Raw genomic sequence first — 23,352 nt, 5'->3', positions numbered from 1 at the left:
AGTTTTCAGTGCACGTTGTTCCTGGTCGTATTGTAGAGCCTTTTTACTTTTGGGGTATTTCAGTTTAAAAAGAAATTGTCTTCCATTCAAAGATCGTTACTTAAGCGTTTCACAAGAGTGAGATGTATTTTTCTGTCAAGTTACTAAACTTTATCAAAACCGCGTCGCGTGTTTAATTTCAAATCGGATTTTAACGCTTTTGATACTTCATCTACATCATTGAGCATTCCATCATTCTTACATTCAGTCATCAATACTAGATCATCATTACCACATACAATTTGAACTAATTTATACTTTTTATCTTTCTCTTCCTATACATACAACGCAAATCGATACAATCAAACGAAAAAAAACTATTACCATTCCTATCACGTGCACACTAACGACCATCGCTTGCGTAGATCGACCCCAATCAATCATCATCGAATATCGTCCAACAGCTGGTACAACAGCAGTAGTGCAACCAATAGTAGCGGCAGCGGCGATAACCAATCGATCTCGCAGCATCCGACTTGCGGTGCTGGTCCAACGACGCCCACACGTAACCTATACAGCGCTGTCGTTGTTCATCCAGATACTTCTAATTCAGCGCCGGCGGCTTCACCTGCGTCAACGCCTTCCACGTTGAATTCTACAGCTGCAGCCGGAATTGTTGGACCCGCACTGTTGCCCACCAGTAACATCGAGCGCATTCGCAATAATAACAGTTATGACAAGCTTTCCTTGAGGAAGACACAGAAATCACGTTCGTCCGACTCAGAATCGCCAAGTGACGGAGGACTCCACCATCAGCCGCAACATCATCACATTTCGCATCATTCGCGGCATACCTCTCCGATCTCATCGGCGAATCACGTTCACCACCACCATCATCATCATCATCTTGGACAAAACCACAACCACTTCGGTGCTGCTACTAGTAGCAGCCATTCCACGCAGCAACATACGCACATTAGTCGGAGTGATCGGTCCAACTCGAGATCCCGGTCGCGATCACCTAGTTCGTCGTGTTCGTCCACCAACAGTACAACAACAAGCCAGTCCAACGAAACTTCGTCGACAACCAGAAGTCCAGCTACACTTGTCCCAGGAGGATGCAATAGCAGTGCGCCGTTCGGTAGTGGTCGAGAAGTACGCTCGGATCGATTAGACCGTGAGCAAATCTGCAACCGTGGAAGTCTACAGTCGGCGGTAACCGTTAGTAGTGGAAACAATAATGGTGGAAGCAGTTCAGGTGCTAGTAGTAGCAGTGGTTCCGGTGGTGGAAATTTAAACTGCCACTCGGAGGATAATCGACCACTCGCTATTTGTGTACGAAATCTACCTGCCCGATCTTCCGACACTTCGCTGAAAGATGGTTTGTTTCATGAGTACAAGAAACACGGGAAAGTGACATGGGTGAAAGTTGTAGGACAGAGTACCGATCGGTATGCGCTAGTGTGCTTCAAAAAGCCAGAAGATGTTGAAAAAGCATTGGAAGTATCCCATGACAAGTTATTTTTCGGTTGCAAGATTGAAGTAGCGCCATATCAGGGCTACGACGTTGACGATAACGAGTTTCGGCCGTACGAGGCGGAGTTGGACGAATACCATCCCAAGTCCACCCGAACTCTGTTCATCGGTAATCTAGAGAAAGATATCACCGCTGGTGAGTTACGGAAACATTTTGACTGTTTTGGCGAAATAATTGAGATCGACATCAAGAAACAAGGAGTTAGTGCATACGCATTTTGTCAATATTCGGACATTGTTAGTGTAGTGAAAGCAATGCGTAAAATGGACGGTGAACATTTGGGTAGCAATCGAATCAAGCTTGGGTTTGGTAAATCGATGCCCACAAATTGTGTATGGATCGACGGAATTTCGGATAGTGTTGGGGAAGGATATCTGGAATCTCAGTTTGATCATTTTGGAGCCGTTTCTCGTGTGAACATTGATCGCGAAAGAAAACTGGCGTTGGTTTTCTTCGAACAGGTTCAGTGTGCGCAGGTAGCTGTGAAAGAAATGCGTGGTGCGACGTTACGCGGTCGTAAACTGCAAGTGGATTTTGCTTCGCGTGAATGTCAGGACGCTTTCTTTGATAAACTGGACAAACAAACCAATCCGTCTTTTGGTTCACCGCGTTTCGATTCTGGTACCAGCGGTCGATATAGTAACAGTCGATACGTGGAAGGTTCCAGTCGAAGTAGAGCCGCTTCCTTCAGTAGACCCAGTAATCCTCTGAGTCTTAGTGGGGCAGTTTCCCCTAGGCTTGATCCATCACCTGTTTCATCCAATAGAGGTGGTGGAGTAGGAAGTAATTCCAGTACTCGATCTCGAATTGTTCGATATTCGAACGATGATTACTATTTGGACGGCGCTAACAGCACTCACAGCAATGAAAGGAGGTTTCGCAACTACGATGAGTATAGTCAAGGTTCTGCTGCCAGTTCACATGAGGATTCATACGAGCACGATGGGGGATATAATAGCAGTCACACGCGGAGTAGTGCTCATGATCGGTTACAACCACCACCAACTTCGGATTCTCCTCCGCCGATTGTGGCATCAAGCGGGTTATCATCGTCGATACAGTCCCGCTTGGGAGAGGTTGAACCACTTGTTGGCGTAGCCAGGAAACGAAATGAGAAAAGTCCAGGTAAGTGATTTACTATTTAGCTCTTACACCATTGGTCTAATAGAAAACGAACAATGTGACCATTAGCAACCCAACTAAATTTAAAACAAATTTTATCAAATTTCGCAGCTCTCATTTGCTTTGTTGATATACGCAAAATCCTTAAAAAAGAGATTGGAGAACTTCGAAATTCATGTTTTTTTCTAGTCTAGTTATTGTTCTGAAATAGCTATGTACCTACCACAATTTAGCTAATTGATATGTGTCTCGTTTATTTCTCTTCAATTTACCAACTTTAGGTGATATACGATATTTACAGAAAGAAAGAGTGCATATTTTAGAACAATTAGAAGAATGCCCGTCCAGTGGTGATGAATTAGTGAGTCCAAAGAAACGTATCAAATACAATTCGGATGCTCACCATAGCAGTGACCCATCTGATCATCACCATCCTCATTATTCTTCGGATGGTGTGAATGACACGGCTTGCAGCAGTGCATGCGATTCGGCAGTGATGGCCTCTGCTGGAGGAAACGGCGGCGGCGGGCATCATCACTACGGAAGCAGTAGTAGCAGCGGTAATCATTACAACAGTCACCATCAGCATCATCATCATAATAGTAGTGAAAATTGTGTGCAGTCTGGTTTTTCATCCTCTGCGGTCGCGCATCACAGAAAATGCGTCGAAGTACGACGTCTCTCAGACTGCAACTTGCAGCAATCAAAAACATTATCAAGCCAATCAACGCCTTCATCTATGCATAGTAACAATAATAGCAGAAGACCGTCCACTGACAGCACTACGTTGCATCAAAGACATGGTAGCAGTAGCAGTAATAGTTCTTCCAGTTTACAACAATCACATCTAGATAGTGGACACCCCTATCCGCATTCGTTAAGTAAACGGCGGAAAACGATCCTGAACAGTGACAATAGTATGACTGTTATTGCAAGTGCTGGAGCATCCACCGTGTCGTCCAATGAGCACCACCATTCGTCTCGTGGTCGAGGTCACCAGTTACACTCATTACATTCCCACGAGGCAAGTGGAGGTGAAAGTGCCGATGGATCACGACCTGGAACACCGCTTTGTGATGAACGACCAGAGAATCTTCCGCCTAGTGAACCCCGACGAATACCCACTAGTCGAACGTACAACCAGGAACCGTTAAGTTTACCATTACCACGATTTGCGATACAGTTTCTGCAGCAATATCGGTTGCAAAACCAATCACAGTTACAATCATCAACGACTTCATCCTCGACGTCGATGGTTGCTGTTTCGACGCACTCTTCAACTAATGCTCTGCTTGGTTCATCACTACAGCAAGCTTTTTCGTCGTCGTCGTCATTTCCTGCCGTTCCCGGCTCTTCGGTACAGTCTCAAAGTGCTTTAAGCTCTTTGAGTTCCGCGTCGTCCAGTGCTGCTATAAGTGGTTCAACTTTACATGCATCAAATTCTAGTCTATTAAACAACACGCTTTCGAGTACCCCGCCAATGCACCCTTCCAAGCTGTCGCTGGTGATACCACCGAGTTTGGGTTCAGGGAACAATACAGCAACTGAAAATACCCAGGCATCTACCAGTTGTGCGACAAACACTTTGGAACATGGAGATCAAGCACCTGCCAGTCCTTTGAGAGCGCCATCTGTCAGTTCTAATTCAAGCGATTCTGACGGTGGTCCCTCAATCTCACCATCTTTGGAAGAGAGAATAAACCGGCTAGATGAGATGTATGAAAAATGGTCTGGTAACAGCCAAACTCGGTTGAATAATGCAACATCCGATCATCATTTCGGTGAACGACATCACAACCATGCTTTGTATCTACATAATCATATTGGTTCCGGTGCAACGTCTGGTAGCCTCAATCAATCACCCGTTTCTAATGTTTCATCATCTTCTACATCATCTTTCCGACACAAGTTTCTTGAGCTTGATGTACATGAAGTCCCTCCATCCGATATAGTAAAGTCGGTTCTCTCACGAAAATCAATCTTTGACGAAGATCTCAAACGGTTGGAAAACATCAGTGACAAATACGAACCGGGTGTGTTTACTAGTTACACCAAAAATACTGTTAATTTCAACGCTACTGGTTTAGTGAGTTCAGCAACGGTGTCGCCAGTGAACACTATTTTGGCATCGCAGTCTCCTCTGCATGCCCTAAAAGCCCAGACACCACCAGCAACAAGCTTGCAACGGCTAGGCAGCAGTAGCACTTCTGGATCACCTATGAATAGTCCGCAGCCGTATAACAGTCCAAATCCTTCAGTGAAGTCTAGTTTACAATATCCGTTTCCAAGTCACCCACCTACGATGCCGTCAGTAGCTGTCACTGCATCTGCTCCCATGGGTGCGGCCCATACGACGTTATCTGTGACGTCACCAGTAACAACTAATGCAGTTACAACTCTTACCGGTAGCACTGCTGGAACGATCACCACTTCCCATTGTCCTAGCAACACTCCGTTCACCGTTTCTTCCTCTCCTTCGCATATATTCACCAGTGCAACAAGCAATTCAGTGACCTCTGTTCCGATTAATAGTTGGGCGATAGCCTCAAGTAGTCACTCCGGTACGACGGCACCAACAACAACACTGTGCAGGAGTAATTCGGCTATCCTAACCAATAAACCAAAGACCAATGTTTTAAACAAAAGTATTAGTTTAACGGAAAAAGCAAGTACAAATATTAGTAGTAACAACAATAATAACTTAACGTGTAATAGTAATAACCTAACGAGTACTAGCAGTAGTTGTAACACTAGCATAAATGAATCATCTGCAACGGTAGCAACTACGAACACTATTGCAACGACAACGAGCATAACAACACTGAAAGTATCCTCAACGATCTCTTCTTCTTCTTCATCGACATTGCCAATCGAAGTGACTACTGTGGCTACTGATGCCACGTCGGTCGCACAGCAAACGGATTCACTAGTATCAACAGGTGCCAGTTCTTCTATCAACTCTACCGCCACCCCGAGGTTGCAACCATCTTCAGCTTCAAACTCTAATAATCCCAAAAACGCTATACATACGACAGCTCCGCCTGGTAGTACAAATTCCGGTACAATTAGATCGAACAATATACCGACAATTTCAACGAACACTTCCACAGAGGGGGTACAGCAGCATTCCAGTAATTCTAATACTAACAACAATGGCAGTAACAGCAGCACTAGCAATAGCGAAAAAGAGGATAGACACAGTAGCAATGGCAGTTCCGGAACTAAGCATCACAAAGATAGACGGAAACTCTCGACGGCTTCCTCATGTTCGACAAGCTCCACAGGGTCGTTTACGCCAACTACCTCCTCGAATCATTCTCTATTGTTAGAATCAAAACCGTGTGAAACCTCGCTTAAAGATGAGAGTCATTCCCAGTGTCACCACCAACCATCACTCCCGGTTAGTGGAAACCCTGGTGGAACATACAATAAACAAGTGAAATCAAACCATCTTCACAGTCACAGGCATTCCTCTGACAGTTCAAGTAGCATCAGTAGCAATACAACTTCGGGTGTTTCTTCTAAAGGTGGTCACAATCGAAACGGTTCGGATGATGCGAATGAGTTCGATCGACTAAAGTTGGAAGTATCGGTGAATAACGTCAATCTAAAAAGTGGGTGCTTAAGTCGCAAGGAAAAAGATGTGCAGGATCGCGAGGCATCGGATAAAGAGTGCACAGTTCAAGAATCACATTTATCTAGAGAGAAAGAAGACCTGAAGCGTGCTTTAGAACATAAAGGCAAAGAACATGAGGAACAGAGGCGTAAACACAAGGAAGACAATGAACGGAATGAGCAGGAAGAACGTAGCAAACCGACGGAGAAGGAACACAAATCGCTTAAAGAACGAGACGAGAGGGAAAAGGCTGATCGTGAGAAACGCGACAGGGAAAAGATGCGGTTACATTACGAGTCGCCGCTTGAAACACTGGACTCCGAGAGCAATATTTCAACTAGAAATGCATGCGACGAGTTGGTGAACCATCTGCAAAAAGAACGCCGTGATACCGTCAGTTCTGGAGGAAGTTCATCACCTGTTCGAAACTCATCTAAACGTAGACTGAGCTCTCAGGACAGTAATGATTCTCCCATGGAAGAACCCAACGCGCTTAAGAAGCACAAGCAGGACAACCATGAGAGTGACCATATTCCCGTACGAAAAGACTCTGGAAAAGAGGGAAAGAAAGAAAAGCATCATAAGAGTTACTCGCGTTCTGAGAAATCGTGCAAATCCTTTGGCATAACATCCGTACAATCAGAAAAATCAGTTCCACAAGCGAATGTTTTAAGCAGCACAGGTAAAAATGATAATTTAGACGAAAAGCAGCAGTTTATCTTAGAAGAACGGCGTAAAGAAATAGTTTTTTCGACAGAAGAACAAATGCAGCAGAGTCATCATCATAAAAAGAAGGATCGCTACCATGAAAAGCATAAATCTAAAAAAGAACGAGACGCATTCAGAGATAAAGAAAATACACAGAATGTTAATTTCACTGTGGAACATTTTGCTGACCATCGCTCCACTAGTGATGAAGAGGAACATGCGCGTGTTCACCATAAGAAAGAACGAAAAAGTTCGAAAGACTACAGTAAACGTTATCATAGCGAAAGTGGTATAGACTATAAAAAATACGATCGCAAACTGAGTCGAGCGGAATCTTCTGCAGACGAAGAAGGCAAAAGAAAAAAGAGTCAATCAAATAATCGTATAAAACCGATTAACAATAGTTCGGATACGGATGACTCAGACGAGCCCAAGAAGCATTCGATTTTTGATATCCCAGACGAAGGACCTAACATCTCAATGTATGACAAAGTAAAAGCACGGTCTTGTAAGAACATGCAAAAGCAAGAGGAAGAGAAAAAAATTAAAGCGAAATTCTCCAAGTTAAAACAAAGTCGGGCAAAGCGTGAAGGAAAGAACCGCTCCAAGAGTTGGGACGAAGATTCCGACACGGATGGTATGAATTCTGATACCACGATAAACAGCAAATACAACTCTAAGGATCAACATAACAAAAGTGGCATCACAACTTCGGATGACGAGGAACATTTGCCCACGACACCACGTATTAGACGGCAAACGAAGGACCATCTCCTCACTGATTCGGAAGAGGAACATAGTCGCATTCGAAGTAATCGCGACCGGCTGAATAATCTGTGTGACGACGAAAGTTCCGAAGGCGATCAATCGCATAAGCGTGCACCTCATACGCCACGACGCTCTTCTAGTGAGAAAAAAGCGTCCCGCAAAAACTCACGATCAACTAGGATACAATCAGACACTGATTCCGAAGACAATGGATCCCTATCCCGTCGTAAACATTCTGCTCATGGAGATCGAGAAGCTGAGTATCACAACGCCGTGGAAGATGATAGTAAGTCTCATACTTCTGTGCAAAATATCGATTCTTTGATAATCAAACAGGAAATTAAAAGTGAAGAAGACATAACTCAAGAAGAACTTGGTGCTAAGGTTGCTGTCAAAGTCGAAACAAAGGTGCAGCCTCCTTCGGCCTTGATTACCAGCGATGTGTCGGACGATGATGTTGTTAAGAGCGTCGTCAAATCAGAATTTATTCCATCCACTATGATAAAAAAAGAGTTGGTGGTTGAAGTTTCGCCTTATACTAACAAATGCTTAGAGCAACTTTGCGATTCAGTTTCTTCTGAGAATGAACCGACTACAGGAACTGTGACTGATGCGGATAAGAAAAATGCTATCAATACTGCGGTTGATCAGCTAATTTATGATCATTCAGATGCAAAGAAAAAACACAAGAAAAAACAAAAGCGTCACAAAACAATGGAATGCTCGGAGGGAGACATGAAAGGCGAAAAGGTACAATCTCCGGCTGACAGTAGTGGGCTGATCAGCGAAATTTCCAAAAGAAATAATGATGAACAAATTTATGCTAGCTCAAAGAAAAAGCATAGCGGTAAGAAAGATAAACGACGAGATCGTACCAAGGAGGAGTATGAGAAATCGAGTAAGTCGAAGAGGTCCAAAAACAAACATAAAGAAGGTAGTAAAGTTACAGAGCTTGCTACAGGTAATACCAAGCGTGAGGACAAAATGGAAGATATTTTTGGCCCAATTTCTGATGAGGAGTCGCAGCATTCATCGGTGGAAACGGAGTCCTCAGTTAAGCATGAGTCAATTGATGAGAAGGCCAGCATTAAGGAAGAATCAAAGCAGCAAGAAAGAGGTGCTGGTGAAAATGAGTTAACGGTAAAGGAAAAAGCTAAAGAGGAGTCGCGTAGAAGAAGGGAACGGAAACGTCGGGAACGCGAAAAGATCAGAGCTGAGATGACTATGAAGGAAGAAGAAAATAGTGTCGATCTTGATGAGGCTGGCCGAGCTCTTGAAGCTCAATTGATGAGTGATTCTGATCAGAAAGCTGACGATGCGTCACCAACGTCAACAACTGCAACCAGTGGTAAACGATCATCTGTTGATGTGATGGATGTGTTTCGTTTCACAGATGGCGATGACAGTATGGAAACATCCTTTAGTGAGAAGAAAGAATCGGACCATAATCGCAGAGAAAAGAAAAAGAAGAAAAAACGCGGGAAAGATGAAAAGCACAAGCACCATCATAACAGTGGTGGCAGTAGTAATCACTCGAATCCACCGACAACTACGCCCTTCACACCTACTAATAGCAAGTTATCGTTGGATATAATATCAGCGCAGCAGGAAGATTCTAAGCATAATCTAAGTAAACAATCGCCGAGTTTACCATGTCTGCTGGAGGACAGTCCGCCGTGTATAAATCGGCAATCAGCCCTTCCAACATCGGTGCAGATTTCATCTGGACATTTGTCTCCAACTACGCCAATTGGTCATGAAATAGCATGTTCTACTCCTACAAAACAGATAGACGCAGAAAGTATATCATCAACCAATGAAGATAGTCATTTGGCGAGACATCCCGATATAAACTCTTCTCAACAGATGCGAAAATCTGAAAAAATGATTCCAGGCTTCAGAGAGATCGATCAGCAATTGCACGAGAAAGCCGTACAATCTATCTCGGGTGAATTCATCACAGAGAAAACCGAAAAAGATGATCCGAAGATTTCGGATGTTGACAGCTCGCTTAAAGAGAAATCGGAGGACTCGAAAGTAGAAGAAAAATCACGAGCTGTTATTTCTCAAGAAGAAACGGAGGATGCAGTTGCGGCTTTGCTTGGTGAGAGCTTTGGAACATCAAATACTCCGGATTTTTCAATAGACTATTCGCTCGATCCAGTCGAAGAGTCGTCTTCTCAATTGAATGCTGATCCAGCTCAAATTCCTGAGGAGGACGATGAAGAGATGAAAAAGGCTATCCTGAGTTTGAATACGGAAGAACACATCAAACTTGATATGAAACCTGATACTCCGCAGTCCGAACATGATTTACAGATCGACACCGATACAGATGATGCAGTAGATGAAGAACACCCGGCTAGTTTGCCACGCTTTGATAATCCACCGAAGACACCAGATGTGGATCTGAGCCAAATCGGCAAGCCATTTTCGGACGCCGGGAATACTGTTTCTGCTCCTAATTCTGCGAAAAAAGAAGATAAATTGGAAATGCCGGACACCCCGGGCAAAAATGTTCCCATTGGAAACCTTGCACCTCCAACTGCATCAAAAGAAAATGCAACAGTATCAACTGTGATTGCCAAAGTTACGCATACAACTACAGAAGCCACTGCTCTCAAAACGACAGTAACAGTTACTAAACCAACCGTTTCGCTTCAGGCTCCTATAATTGTACAAAGTCAAAAGATTCCAACATCGTCTAGCATAGTTACTGGCAAAGATGTCTATAATAAAACAGCTCCGGCAGTGGCTTCAACAACCAAATCACCAACCATATTCACATCTGCTGCGTCATCAATTCAAAGCAAATCTATATCGAGTGTGTCACAGAAACCTGCATTGGTAGGCGTTCAACCAGGCCAAGCCCAAACGCCACCGCAAATTCGTCATCAGTATATTATGCAAGCTCCTCCCACAATAAATATACCAGAGCAGCACACCGTGTATCACACCATGGACACTGTGATGTCTCCACGTGGACCGAATGTGAGTGATCCCAGAGTGCATTCTCCTAAGCTACAAATTCAGCCAAACACACCTTTTATGCGAACAACATCACCAACAGCAACTAGTCCAAATGTATTGCGTCCTCAGTCAATGCCTAATCGTAAATCACCACAACTCAGTCCTGTTTTGAGTTCACATCCTATGATTATCCATCAAACAAGCGGACATATCTTAATGTCATCGACAAGCCCAAATAATCAGTTTGCAAACAAAACAGGACAAATGACTCAGTCCACGCACACTGGAGCACGACTCCCTATTGGAACGCAGGTGAAGACAGTTCCATCTACGCAGAAGACAAATGATCAAGTGTTGGCCAAACAGAACATTAGTTCATTTAGTATGGCTCCTGGAACACGAATAGTAACAACAATGACAAATACTGCATCTACTTTGCCAATCATTGGCAATGAAATAACCGGTACAGCGGGATCGGGAGTCAAAATATCCGTGCCTCCTGCAACGATGCCTGTTACAACTTATGTAATTCACAACACAAAAACATTAGAGTCAGGTCAAAAACCGGGAACATCAGCTAAAACCATTATCCATCAACAGCCAGTTTACATTCAACACGCTGTCAAACAGTTTGTTCCACAGCAACCACTATCGATAGTACAAGCACAAACGGGAGCCAATATCCAATCTGTTCGACAAATTACGCCACCAATTGTGTCAACAACAGCGAGCAATGTCATTGTTGCTAGGCAGAAGGAAGATAATAAAATCCAAAATTCTATTAGTACGATAACCTCGAATCCCAGTGTTCACCCTGAAATATCCGCAGATGTTTCGACTACCCTTGAGAGTCCTACAAGAATGCAAGTAAAAGACAGTCAGCTGGCTAGTGAGCAGCCTAAACCAGCAGCAGATGATCAAATAGCGGTTCCGAGAGAAGCAAAATCAAATTCCGCATCAGCGACATCTGTAACAGATGAAGGAAAAGCTTTGCCAGAATCTATGTTGACAGAGGAAAATGTGGCCAAAATTCCCGATAATTCTAGTGGCAGCAATGTTCTGGGAATAGATCAGGAAGATCAAGAAGGAGATTCCAAAGAAGATAGTGATTATTGGTCTTCTAAAGACACAATTATTGATTCAGTCATCAAAAAAGTGGATGCATTATGTTCGGAGGACGATGCTTCCGAAGGTGGTTCCGAACTGAACAAAGAAGACTGGACCAACCGAGAGGATAAATCAAAGGTATCATCTGTCAACAGTGGATCCAATATAAGCGGGGAAAATGTTGTCGATGCCGCTAAACCGGATGAAACACATAATAATGCACAAGTTTCAAAATTGGACGAACCACCGGAATTGAAACAGAGCCCCATGTCATCATCTACAGCAGATAAATCTGCTAATGCCTCAATGGTAAGCAAATCGACACGTTCCAGTGAATCAGATACGACTTCAGCAGCAGAGGAACACAGTATCGACCAGCTAACGCTTGAAAATGTAGTACAGGATATCTCCGCTCGAGGCGGTAAACGTGGCGGTCGTCGTGGAGGAAGGAAGGTGTCTGAAAGTATGGCCACTCCAGCCAAACCACCTCTAGTGGAGAAAACGCCGGAGACAGAAGTAAGCTCGGTTTCAAAAAGAGGCGGTAAAACTGGAGCAAAAAGAGGACGCGGTGGCGGCAGAGGTGGTAGCAATCGAGGGGGTCCTGCGCCCGTACAGTCCTCCATTACACCGGATGGCAAAGGTAAAACATCTAACTCTGGATCAGATGTCTATGAGTTCCATGATGATTCGGGAGAAGAAGTGGCGTCTGGTGATAAACAAGCAACTGATACTCGACCAAGGTTAATAATGACTATCAAAAACCAACCACCAGTCTCTACTGTTGCCACCACTGGTAACTTGGGTACAGCCCCAGTGACCAGCACTGCCCCATTGATTTCTACCGCTGTGAGCAGTGCTACGACAATAAATATTCTGGCGAATCCTCAGCTGCAACCAACCACATCTTGTCCTGCAACTCAACCGCCAGTGGAGGTTCAAAGTATTCCCGCTCCAGCTACCGATAGCTCAAAAGAAGAGTTTGTTCATCCTTTGGGAAATACAAGAAAATCACGACGTTTGTTAGAGAAAGATGGACGCACTACAGTTGATGATATTATCGAAGACGTCATTCGGAATGGTCCATCATTGGGGGTTACATCTCATCCAGTGTCAGCCGTACCACAGCAATCACAAACATCAGTTAGTCAGCAATTTCAACAACAGGCTGCAATGCCTGCCAGTGGTCCAGCCGGAACGATTCTGCCACCGCAACAGCCACCATTACCTTCAACTGGTGATGACTTTTCCGCACAATCGGCAGCTCGAAGACATACCAGGCATATGACACCGACAGTTAACGGTAAGTAGGTTTTAAATTAATAAAAAAATATCAGAAACTCATATGAAAATGATGAAAATGATAAATTTAAAAACCTATTATTGAGATTGGAATATTAGACTTTTGAAATTGATTAGGAAAAATACACATTTATATGATCTTCATTGTCTATTTTTTTGCAGTTCCTATAACTGATGCTCGTAAATCACCACGTGCAGGTCGGAAGGGTAAAGATCGCAAAATATCTGAGAGTTCAGTCGATAGCAATGACGAAAAATCGACGGGACCAATGGTAAGACCCATGCAGATCGATGCGAAGGTTGATGAAAAGTCAGTTGCCGGAACTCTTACTGCAACCACACCGATAACTCCGAGTGTGCCAGTTACTCGACCGAACGAGACAGCTTCACTTGCAGATAAGATGATGACTAAAGAGAAATCGAAGTCATCCGAAGAATTCAAACCTGACATGAATCCTATCGCACCATCGACAAACTCACTAACCTTGATAGATCCAGTTACTGGTGAGCTAACGGTAATGCGAACGGGCAAAGAAGGTCAGTATGTACCAATGGCTAATGCTCCGCAACCACTCAAGAAAGTAATTGCAGCTGCAGTCAACGCTCAAAATGTGGCAGATCAATTGAAAAGTACAACTTCGTCACCTACACCTCCCATTTCGGCATCAGCGTCACCAATTCCGAATCGTGTACCAACGCCTGGAACTGTGCCATCACCTGGAATTACCCGAGTACCGACGCCCAATACAACGGTAGCACCTCATCCACATCAGCCATTGGAAACACATAAGATATCCACATCGATGGTTGTCAAGCAAAGTAGTCCACTGCCATTGACTTCTCAAAGCTCGACTATTCCGGCTACTACTGTGGTTATACCATCACCACACACCAGTGCAACAGGAACTGTTGTGATACAGCAAGGTCTTTCAAATGTACAACCTCAGACTGTCGTTCAACATGGTTCAGCTAAGCCACATACTCTAAAGGCGCATGTTCTGAGCTCGCAACAACAGATGATGCAACAACAACAACAGCAACAACAGGCACCATCTAACAAGCCGTATCAACAGTCAACCTCACAGCAGCCACAGATTGTGTATAAGTCGATACCAGTACAACAACCAGGAGCTATTCATACAACCACTGGGAAGCAAATTCATCCAAGCACAAACATCAAATTACCGTCACAGCAAGGAATGCATTCTCAGGCCGCACCGCCTCAACAAATTATAATTCAGAACACAATACCCCAGCAGCAACAGCAAATGACAATCAATAAACATACGCTCATCAACAAACAGCCTCAACAACAACAGCAACCACATCAAACTGCTATTCATCACCCACCTGGTAGTGGAAATTTGTTAATCAACATACCGCAAAACATGCATCAACTTGGAAACGTGCCAATTTCTCCGAGACTACCTCAGCACCACCAAGTAGTGATTGCCGGTACAAAACCCGGTCAAACCGGACCGCCCGTTGTTATGCAACAAACACAAGCACCACATTCATCACAAGTTATTAACAAGCAGCAAACCCCGATACAATCAGGACAGCAATCTGGCACACAGCAAATTATCATTCATAGTGCCAAGATCCCTTCTGGCCATCAACAGCTTCCAGCGGGCTACACAACTGTGCTTCAAACTGGAGGAAAAATTATCCACCAAGGTCCTATTCAGCTGGGACCCCAGCAGCTTGGTCAAGGTTCAATCCAACAGCAATCTATCAGCGTTCCCGGTAAGCATGCAACCCAGACGATTCAAATCTCCGGACCCAGTACAGGTGGAGGTATTCCGCTACACTATCAGAATCCACCTGGGCCACAGCAACCAACGATTGTGCACAAGACCATCACCACCGTTCACAGCAATCACCAACAGGTTAAACTTCAACAGCATACCCATCACAAAGTTGGAGCACCTGAAACGCTTGTTCATATGCAACCAAGTGGTCATCTTAGTGGAAAAACAATGGTACAACACAACGTTCCTGGTAAATTGACATCGCAACCTCAACAGTTGGCGAGCCAAAATCAACCGTTAGGGTTGGGAAAAGTGAACCATGTGATATCTACCCCACCGGTATCCAGTGGTAATCAGCAACCACCGCAACAACAACCGTCACAATTACTAACTATACAACAACAGCAAGGCGGCAAAGGAATTGGGTCCTCGCATCTGCACCAGACGACGCAAATTTTGACCGGAGCCGTTGCAAGTCCACCACTGAAGCAATCTCATATGCAAAGCCAGCAGCCAATTGTTGCGGGTACGTTGACTTTATATTACGCAATCATTTTTGAATAGTATTAGAAAGTATTAGTGAGTGTTTATTAACTTGTGTTCAACTTGATATCTACTTTGAACAGGAGCAAGCAGTGGGCGGGTGGCAATACCGTCCATTAGCCCGCAAGGTCAACAACAGTCAGGTCAGACTCCGCAGTCACAACTCGGATCACATTTACGGCATGTGCAACAATCGGGATTAAATGTGTCCTCTCAAGTTGCATACGAAGCCAACCCGGTAAGTTCAAGTAAAGTTTACTCGATAAAGAATAACCAAACTGTACGTCAAATAGATTTTTCTAACCAAAAGTTCTGACCATACCTACATCAAATTGTTATCATATTCAGTGAACCACAGAATAGGTGGTTCACTTCTTTTCGAATTTTGTAATGTTCCACAATAAATAATAGTGAGCAAACCATAGATTTGGCAGAGCGGCAATTGACTAGCGTTTTTACGCAGTATCGTTATTGATGAGTTTAGAAATGCGTTATTCAGTACCTTATATTGTAAACTTTAACGGATATATTTCAAGTATATATTTTTTATTAAATCATGTCAATGTGAATAGCATACATAGTTTTTTTTTGCGTACTCTCACTCCACTAGTGCTTTGTACTTGAAATTTGAGTAAATTTATTGGTTCAGTTTAGAAAAAAAGTCAGCTTTTTCCAATTTTTCAACATTACATTTGACTGAATTGATCTTCTCTCTGAACGCTGCCCTTTTGGATTTTCATCGAAATTTAATCGTCGTTCGCTGATCGCATACAGCACGGAGATTTGATCGGATTCATCGCTCGAGGGCAAAGCCCTCCTCCGGCACATCAACAACAGTCATCACCAATTACACCGGTACATATGGGCATTGTACATGTCAATAGCGTTTTTTATGGATGATTTGTTATTCTTCAAATTTTAATTTTTAGCATGATTGTTCAATAAACTAATCAAATTTTAACAATCGTTTCAATTTACAATGTTTCAGACCGATGCCACTTTCCGTGGAGGAATGCCTCGAGATTACGTCAAGTACATGTATGGCAGAAGTAATATTCATATACCAAGGTTTGTGTTCAAAATAACCCTCCACAGTTAATTGCTCAATTTATTAATTTATTTTCATTAGCAGTCGATCGCCATTACTACCCGGGTCGGCCGAACAGCGTGAGCTTTCCGAGATCGAGGAAACAGTTGCAGCTAGCCCTCCTTTGGAACTAAGACGCCCATCTAGTGGACCACGCCCCTTGACAACTGCTGTACCTCACAGCCTGCAAAGCCCCGGAGATAGGTCTACAGGTAATTAAAGATTACAATTCTTTCCCGAAATTTTAATCTACTTATAACACTTAAAATTTCTCAGATTCGCCGCAAGTGGCGCAGGTATACATAGGAAGTGCACGCATACCCCATACATACTCGGATTCTCTGAATACTCGTTTCTACGATCCTGTAGCTGGAGGTCCTAACGCTCCACCGCGTTCACTGAGCGCTGAGCCCCCTCCAGCTCATCGACCACACAATCTATCGACATCCAGCGGAGGATTCCCGGCGGGCTCCTATCCTGGAACACCTAGTCAAACACCACCTCCGCCATCACCGGCGAATCTATCGCAACAACAAGTTCAGCAACAACAGCTGCAGCAACGTGATATGCAGCAACAGCGAGATCGCGTTCCAGTACAAGGTAGCTACAATGAATTGCATCGCCTTTATGTCGGTTATAAACTAATAGTATGCATTTATTATTTAGGCCATACCCCAATAACGCCCATTTCCGCAGGGCCGCTTCCAGCACATACCGGAGGTATTACAGCGGTTCTATCGCAACCGACTTCAGCAGCAGCTGGTAGAGGTAAAGGCCAAATCGCTACTCCACCAATTGGAGGTCCAGTAGCAGCACCAACACAGAGTGACTCGTTGGAAGCATTATTACAGCGATATCCGGTGATGTGGCAGGGCTTATTGGCACTCAAAAACGACCAAGCTGCAGTACAGATGCATTTTGTCCACGGTAACCCAGGTGTTGCTGGTAGCTCGCTGCCAAGTAATAGCGACGGAACGACGCCCCCGCTGCGAATTGCACAGCGAATGCGGCTTGAACCAGCACAAATTGACGGTGTCGCAAGAAAAATGCAGGTAAGTGTTAGATACTATCAACCTTATATATCCTGTTTATGTTCAAGTGCTCAGAGAAGGATTGCTTATTGTTGGTATAGCAGCCAGCACAGTATTGGTTTAATCGCATCAATCGGCGTCAAAAAGACTTTTTTTAGCCCTAAGTAGTGCTGAATTGGCGCGCATGATTACAAATTAAGTCTATTAATTATAAAGATGATTGAAAAACGCAACTATTTTACCAAAACTATTAAAACAAGTTCCTATTTTTATTTTTTTACGATAATTACTTTTGTAACTTTGCTCGCAGAGCGTTATACATTCGTAATTGAAAGGTCCCGTATTTTGTATCCGAGCCCACAAACTTTGGTTGATATTGAGGTGAATCATTTTCATGAATTGTGCAATTTCTTCTCAGGTGGACCAAGAACACTGCATGTTACTTGCCTTGCCCTGTGGCCGTGACCGTATGGACGTAGTTCAGCAGCAGAACAATTTGCAAACCGGATTCATCACTTACCTACAGCAGAAACAGGCGGCCGGTATCGTGAACATTGCTGCACCAGGCAGTTCCCAGGCCGCCTACGTGGTGCATATCTTTCCGTCATGCGAGTTCGCTAATGAAAATCTAGCGCGTATCGCACCGGATCTAATGCACCGGGTGGCGAACATTCAGTATCTACTGATAGTAATTGCCACAGTGTAAAATGACTTAACAATCCTGAACTGAAGTAATTTGTAACTGACGTTGACATCATGTAATGGAAGCAAAGCAACGTTCAAACGTTCGCGGGAAAGCTACGAATTGATCTCATTAAATTACTGATTTACTAGTACTACTAGCGAGAGAAAAGAGACAAACTGAAAGAAAAAGAGGCAAATGATAAGGCGAGAATGAAGTTGTACCCTAAACCGTTCATGAAAGCAGTGATAATTTAGGTTTTTAAAGTCAGAAAGACAAGTTGGGAGAAGGTAGAGATAGTGCAGATGATAAGAGATGCTAGTGTTGAGCATAAGTTGTTGAATAATATGTTAAGAAAGAGAAATAAAAGTGGTAATTTATAAGAAGCTATTGATAAATGGTTAAATAATCTTAAACATAACTGCAAAAATAAAACTTGCTAGCGATAAAAGAGAAGAAAAAAAAAGAGAGCCAGAGAAGTACAGAAAAGCCACCAAAAAGCTGTTTCTAATTCATATATGACAGTTTCAGTGATGATTTGGAAAACGATTTTTCTTTGTTTGTCCACGCAAAATTGCGTGGGTAGGGATGACGTCTACGTGAAAACTGTGATTTTGATCATAATTTTTAAGTATTATGAACTCTTTAAATTGCAAGAGGAAAAAGCACGCAAAACAAAGATACAAAAAAAGGAAAGATCGGAAACGCGCCAAGCGACATGTTGAGTAATTGTAATTGCTTTTCTTCCGTTAGATTTTGGTCTTTGTACTTTTAGTCGCGATTCTGTGACTATTCTAGAGAAGAGTTTCACTTCTATAATCCCTTCTTATCACTAATTTATTGACTATTGTTTTTTGTTAACGAATGTGTAAAATAGATTTGCAGTTTTTTCGGTTTTCGAAGAATTAACAAACACCTGAATTTGTCGTAATGCGGAGATGTCGTATAATATTTATATTATTTGTATAAAGAGTAAGTGTGTAATTGTTGAAGCTGCGGAGCTAGAATTACAAATACACACACACACACGATGAAGAAGAAAAAGAACAAATGGGGATAACACTGTATAATATACAATTATTGTATAAGTTATTGATAAAAACTCATGGTAGTGAACAAAACCTATAACTGTTTCTAAATATCGTTGAGGACGGAATAGAAGAAATCTGTGTCAAATATTACACAGATCAACGAAACGAGAGTAAAGTTTAATGCTGGTAACGTGAGTTTCCTACGACTATGCGTTATTGTTTCAGTTTTAAGTAAGAAGGTGTAATTTAGGGTTTAGCGATAAATGAAGTTTTTTTCGATTGTAAATATAATCTTAACAAATGAAAAACAAGGTAAAAATAGTCGCTAAATCGAAAATCTTTAAAGACCTAAGCAGTTTTAGTGAGTGTGTGTGAAAGAGAACGGCAAATTGGGGTTGAAGCTAAAAAACACACGTTTAAATACCCACTAAATTTCAAGAACATTAAAAATCAATAATTGTATATATGCCACGAGGGAAACCAAGCTGTTAAAAATATTAAAATCATAACAATCATGATCGTTTACAAGAAGGTATAGAAAGCATTGAATGTGGGAAGTGTCTTCTTTTTTCTTTACACTTGGGAATGCTTTTTCCGTATGGATAGACTCTCTTGAGTTGCACTACGGAATCAGCCTGTGGGTCTGCAAAATCTGATGTGCACAAAACTCAAACGTGTGGAAAAATCTACTCCATAACGTAAGAGTTATACATTTTTGGCAGCTCTAAAAAATAAGTTGTTTTCTTGCTCTTTCGTATTTATCTTTGGTGACGAATGGTGAACTTTTATATGATGTAGATGTAGAAAAGGAAACCAAATCCATTGCTCAGTAAACTGGCAGGAGAAATGCTCATCCGCCGTTGTAAAACCATTATAAGAAAAAAAGGTTAATAACTGCAAGAAAATTCAATACAAAAATGATAGCAAATAAAATCATGCCGAAATAATGACTTTGGTGAAAATGAACGCATCAGAATTCAGAAACAGAATAATATGTAATATCGAAGAAATATTTAGATAGCAAAATTATATATGTACTCTACGTAAAATTCGCGACAAAACAATGAAAACATAAAATAGATTACTGAACATCAACATGCAAACTAGCAAATACGAAGAACTGAATTCGATCTAGCAAAGAGCACAGCTTTTTCGCCGATTTCTCTCGCTGGTGCTCTCGTTTCAAGAGTCCTTTTACATAAATTACCCAACCATCTTTTACTAGGCACTGGAGACGTCATCAATCAACACACAAGCAGAAAAGTAACTTACCTAATAGTTGGAGAAGCTACAAAACACAGAAAATAATAATAGAGAAAACAATTGGAAAGCAGCGATCAAATATCTAGTAGAAATATCATCAATATAAAGCGAAGCGGTAATCAGTTTAAAAATAGAATCCCTGCAAAAAAAAACGATGAAACACCCAATTAATAGCCACACATACAAAGACACACACAAGCATGGGCAAGAAACTGTAACATTAGATTAAAGCTGCTGTAAATGGAAAAACCTACAACACACACACACCCACAAAAATACGATTATTTAAGAAGAAAAAAAGAAAAATGAAAAAAAGTTGAAACAGCGTAATATTATTATTAACTGATTGTGATCATCATAAATGAATATAATGTACCTTTTTCTGTATATTTTGTACATATTGATTATAATTAATGATTAAAATTGCAAGAATAAAATATTTAAAAAATTATGACAGGTAATTGTTGATAGCAGAAGTAGTCAAAAGAAAGTCATTTTCTTTCAAACCGTTACCTACTTAGTTTGAGTGAGGAATCAGATAACGCATGAATCACCAAAAGTGCTTGGACAGAAGTGAATTGCAAACGTTAGGCATTTGAAAACTCAGCAAACGCGTAGTTCCAAACTGAGTGACACGAATGGGATTACCTTAATCACAGCTAACAGTCAATTTCTAGGCAAAAGATTAATTGGTAATTTCTTTCCCTAATTAATGTTTTTCATTTAGTTTGACAAAGTGTGCAAACAACTTCATGCATAGTAATCAGCATTTGTATTCTAAGTATACACATCAAGCTTTCTAATCACGTATTGGAAAAATGCCAATATGGAGAAACTCATCCCCAGTGGAAAGTAACCTGCCTTAATCCAGGCCCACAAACTGAAAAATGAAACAAATTGTTACAAACCAAAACGACTACTTTAAATAAAAAAGAGCCTACTCGTATGGGTCATCAGAGATGATGAATGTTTCAGCAATCGGCTCATCGCCGCAGTTTTCAATGATGATCGTTGGTATTGGATAGTCATCTGTATCCGTCCTCTGTTGTTCGACCTTATGTACAACGCCTTGCCCATCGAGAACCTTCCCAAAAATGGTATGTTTTCCATTGAGCCACGGCGCTGGCATGGTTGTGATGTAGAATTGGCAACCGTTGGTATTCGGACCGCGGTTGGCCATTGCAACAAATCCCGAGCTGGTATGATTAATGTTGAGATTTTCGTCGTCGAAGTAAGAGCCGTAAATACTGATTGAGCCGTGTCCATCACCCGATACGATGTCTCCACCTGAGAAAAGATTAATGATGCTATTTGAACAGCGATGGTAAATGCAATTTGTCACTATGATTTTTAGATTGTGTACTTAAATTACAAACACGTTTAAGTTTGAACAAATGTTTGTGTATGTAGGTATGTAAGCATAGTCCGTATCCGTTTTTATAAGTTCCATTTGGACTACACAATATGTCTCAGCGAAGACTTAACCGATATGAACGCTTTTTGTAATTTGAAAACCTTTGGCGTGAAAATCAAATGTACTGTGCATTGACACAACTAACTAGTAATCTAATTCCGAAAAAAAAGTTGCTCTAAAAAGAATTACAGTTTTTCAACCTTCCTGAGAATTTGGTGCCCCAAGTAAATGCAGTAAATGACTCAAAAGGGCGCAGAGTAATTGCACACCGGATTCGTCACTTCTAAATTTGGTTACTGGAAAACTCATTTAGGTCTCTGAAAATGTTATCTTTGCTTGAGGCTCCAACACTCACAGAACTCCATGGTTAAAAAGTTATGATAATCTTTCATTTTTTCAGTTTGAGCTCTAGGGCAAAACCTGTGTTTACCAGTGTAATCAAGTAGGTTCGGACAATTTCCACAGTACTCGAAGTGGAAACTCACAGTTTCTGATTCACTAAATGTACGAAAAGTTGTACTTTTTCAGCTTTTCAACTTTTCCTATAATAGAATACTCGATAGTGATCAACTAATAAATAGAGTTGATTGGTAAATTTGGATTGGTTGTGCCACTGCTCAACTCATCGTAATAGAAATGATTTTGGAGAGAAATTATAACTTCTTATCGATGAGGAAGACAGAAATCGCTTTTTGGAAGGCCTTTCCAAATTCTATGGATTTGATGGATACCCTACCTTGAATCATAAACTTCGGAATGACACGATGAATTCGGCTCCCTTTGTAAGAAATCCCTTCGATACCGTTGATACAAATTTCTCGAAAATTCTCCACTGTTTTCGGTGCCTCTTCGCCGAAGAGCCCAATCACCATACGGCCGTGCACCTTACCGTCAATCGAAATGTCCATGAAGACCTGCGACGTCACTTTAAATAAGGCGGACCGGGTCTGGAAATTCAAATTTTAGTCGTAGTAATTACGTTGTTCACAATATGTGTGTTCGCGAATCTCACAGCTGCCGTTAGAGTCAGTATAATCCAGCACGTGATCCAAGACATTTTCTTTGTTAGGTGTATATCTTCCTGAGTACAATAAACTTTAATTCCTAGAATAAATGACTCTTCGAAAAAAAAGAACTACATCGACTGTTGACGGCCTAATGTGGACTAACCGATATTTGTTATATTATATACTAGAACACCAGGTTTCGTCAGCTAGTCTGCGAGAGGAAACCTTAGAACTTCGGTTTTTGTAGTATCGATTTTTCGGTAGCTTATGCGAGAAACGCATGGCGAGTCACTGGTTTAGTAAACAATACAATCTCTTGCTTTATCCGTTCGTGTATATGTCGTATTCGTGAAAACCACGTAACAATTGAATTAGTAACCTTTCAAACTGTTTAAACTATTAACAAAAAGTGAAAGATTTTACAATATCCTGAGCTT

At 42.0% G+C, this 23,352-nt stretch overlaps 2 protein-coding genes across 2 annotated transcripts; one reads left to right on the top strand and one right to left on the bottom strand.

Moving 5' to 3' along the window:
* Positions 1-309: 309 nt before the first annotated feature.
* On the top strand, positions 310-20,945 carry LOC129733756 (protein split ends; the record flags this gene model as incomplete). Its single annotated transcript, XM_055695280.1, has 10 exons — positions 310-2,641; positions 2,920-13,107; positions 13,269-15,383; positions 15,484-15,638; positions 16,175-16,255; positions 16,389-16,468; positions 16,533-16,699; positions 16,764-17,087; positions 17,154-17,539; positions 17,937-20,945. Coding segments are annotated over 10 exons (16,116 nt in total), but the record flags the coding sequence as incomplete, so codon positions are not given.
* A 302-nt stretch (positions 20,946-21,247) lies between these two features.
* On the bottom strand, positions 21,248-23,090 carry LOC129733755 (peptidyl-prolyl cis-trans isomerase, rhodopsin-specific isozyme). The gene is made up of 4 exons (XM_055695279.1): positions 22,921-23,090; positions 22,645-22,855; positions 21,436-21,781; positions 21,248-21,374 (listed from the first exon to the last, which is right to left on the bottom strand). The coding sequence occupies exons 1-4, from the start codon at positions 22,963-22,965 to the stop codon at positions 21,272-21,274; spliced, it is 705 nt and encodes a 234-aa protein (XP_055551254.1). The 5' UTR covers positions 22,966-23,090; the 3' UTR covers positions 21,248-21,271.
* Positions 23,091-23,352: the final 262 nt, after the last annotated feature.

Source organism: Wyeomyia smithii, unplaced genomic scaffold (assembly GCF_029784165.1).
Source record: "Wyeomyia smithii strain HCP4-BCI-WySm-NY-G18 unplaced genomic scaffold, ASM2978416v1 HiC_scaffold_30, whole genome shotgun sequence".
Taxonomy (NCBI): Eukaryota; Metazoa; Arthropoda; class Insecta; order Diptera; family Culicidae; genus Wyeomyia; species Wyeomyia smithii.
Note: the sequence above shows the minus strand (reverse complement) of the source record. Positions and strands in the feature narration are given on the sequence as shown.

What these genes read in the sequence shown, in the direction of transcription:
- LOC129733755 (XM_055695279.1), bottom strand. Translation starts at nt 22,965, where the DNA reads ATGTCTTGGATCACGTGCTGGATTATACTGACTCTAACGGCAGCT. An exon ending in TCCGAAGTTTATGATTCAAG is followed by an intron (nt 21,782 to 22,644) that starts GTAGGGTATCCA and finishes ATCTTTTCTCAG; the next exon opens with GTGGAGACATCGTATCGGGT. An exon ending in ATCTCTGATGACCCATACGA is followed by an intron (nt 21,375 to 21,435) that starts GTAGGCTCTTTT and finishes TTCATTTTTCAG; the next exon opens with TTTGTGGGCCTGGATTAAGG.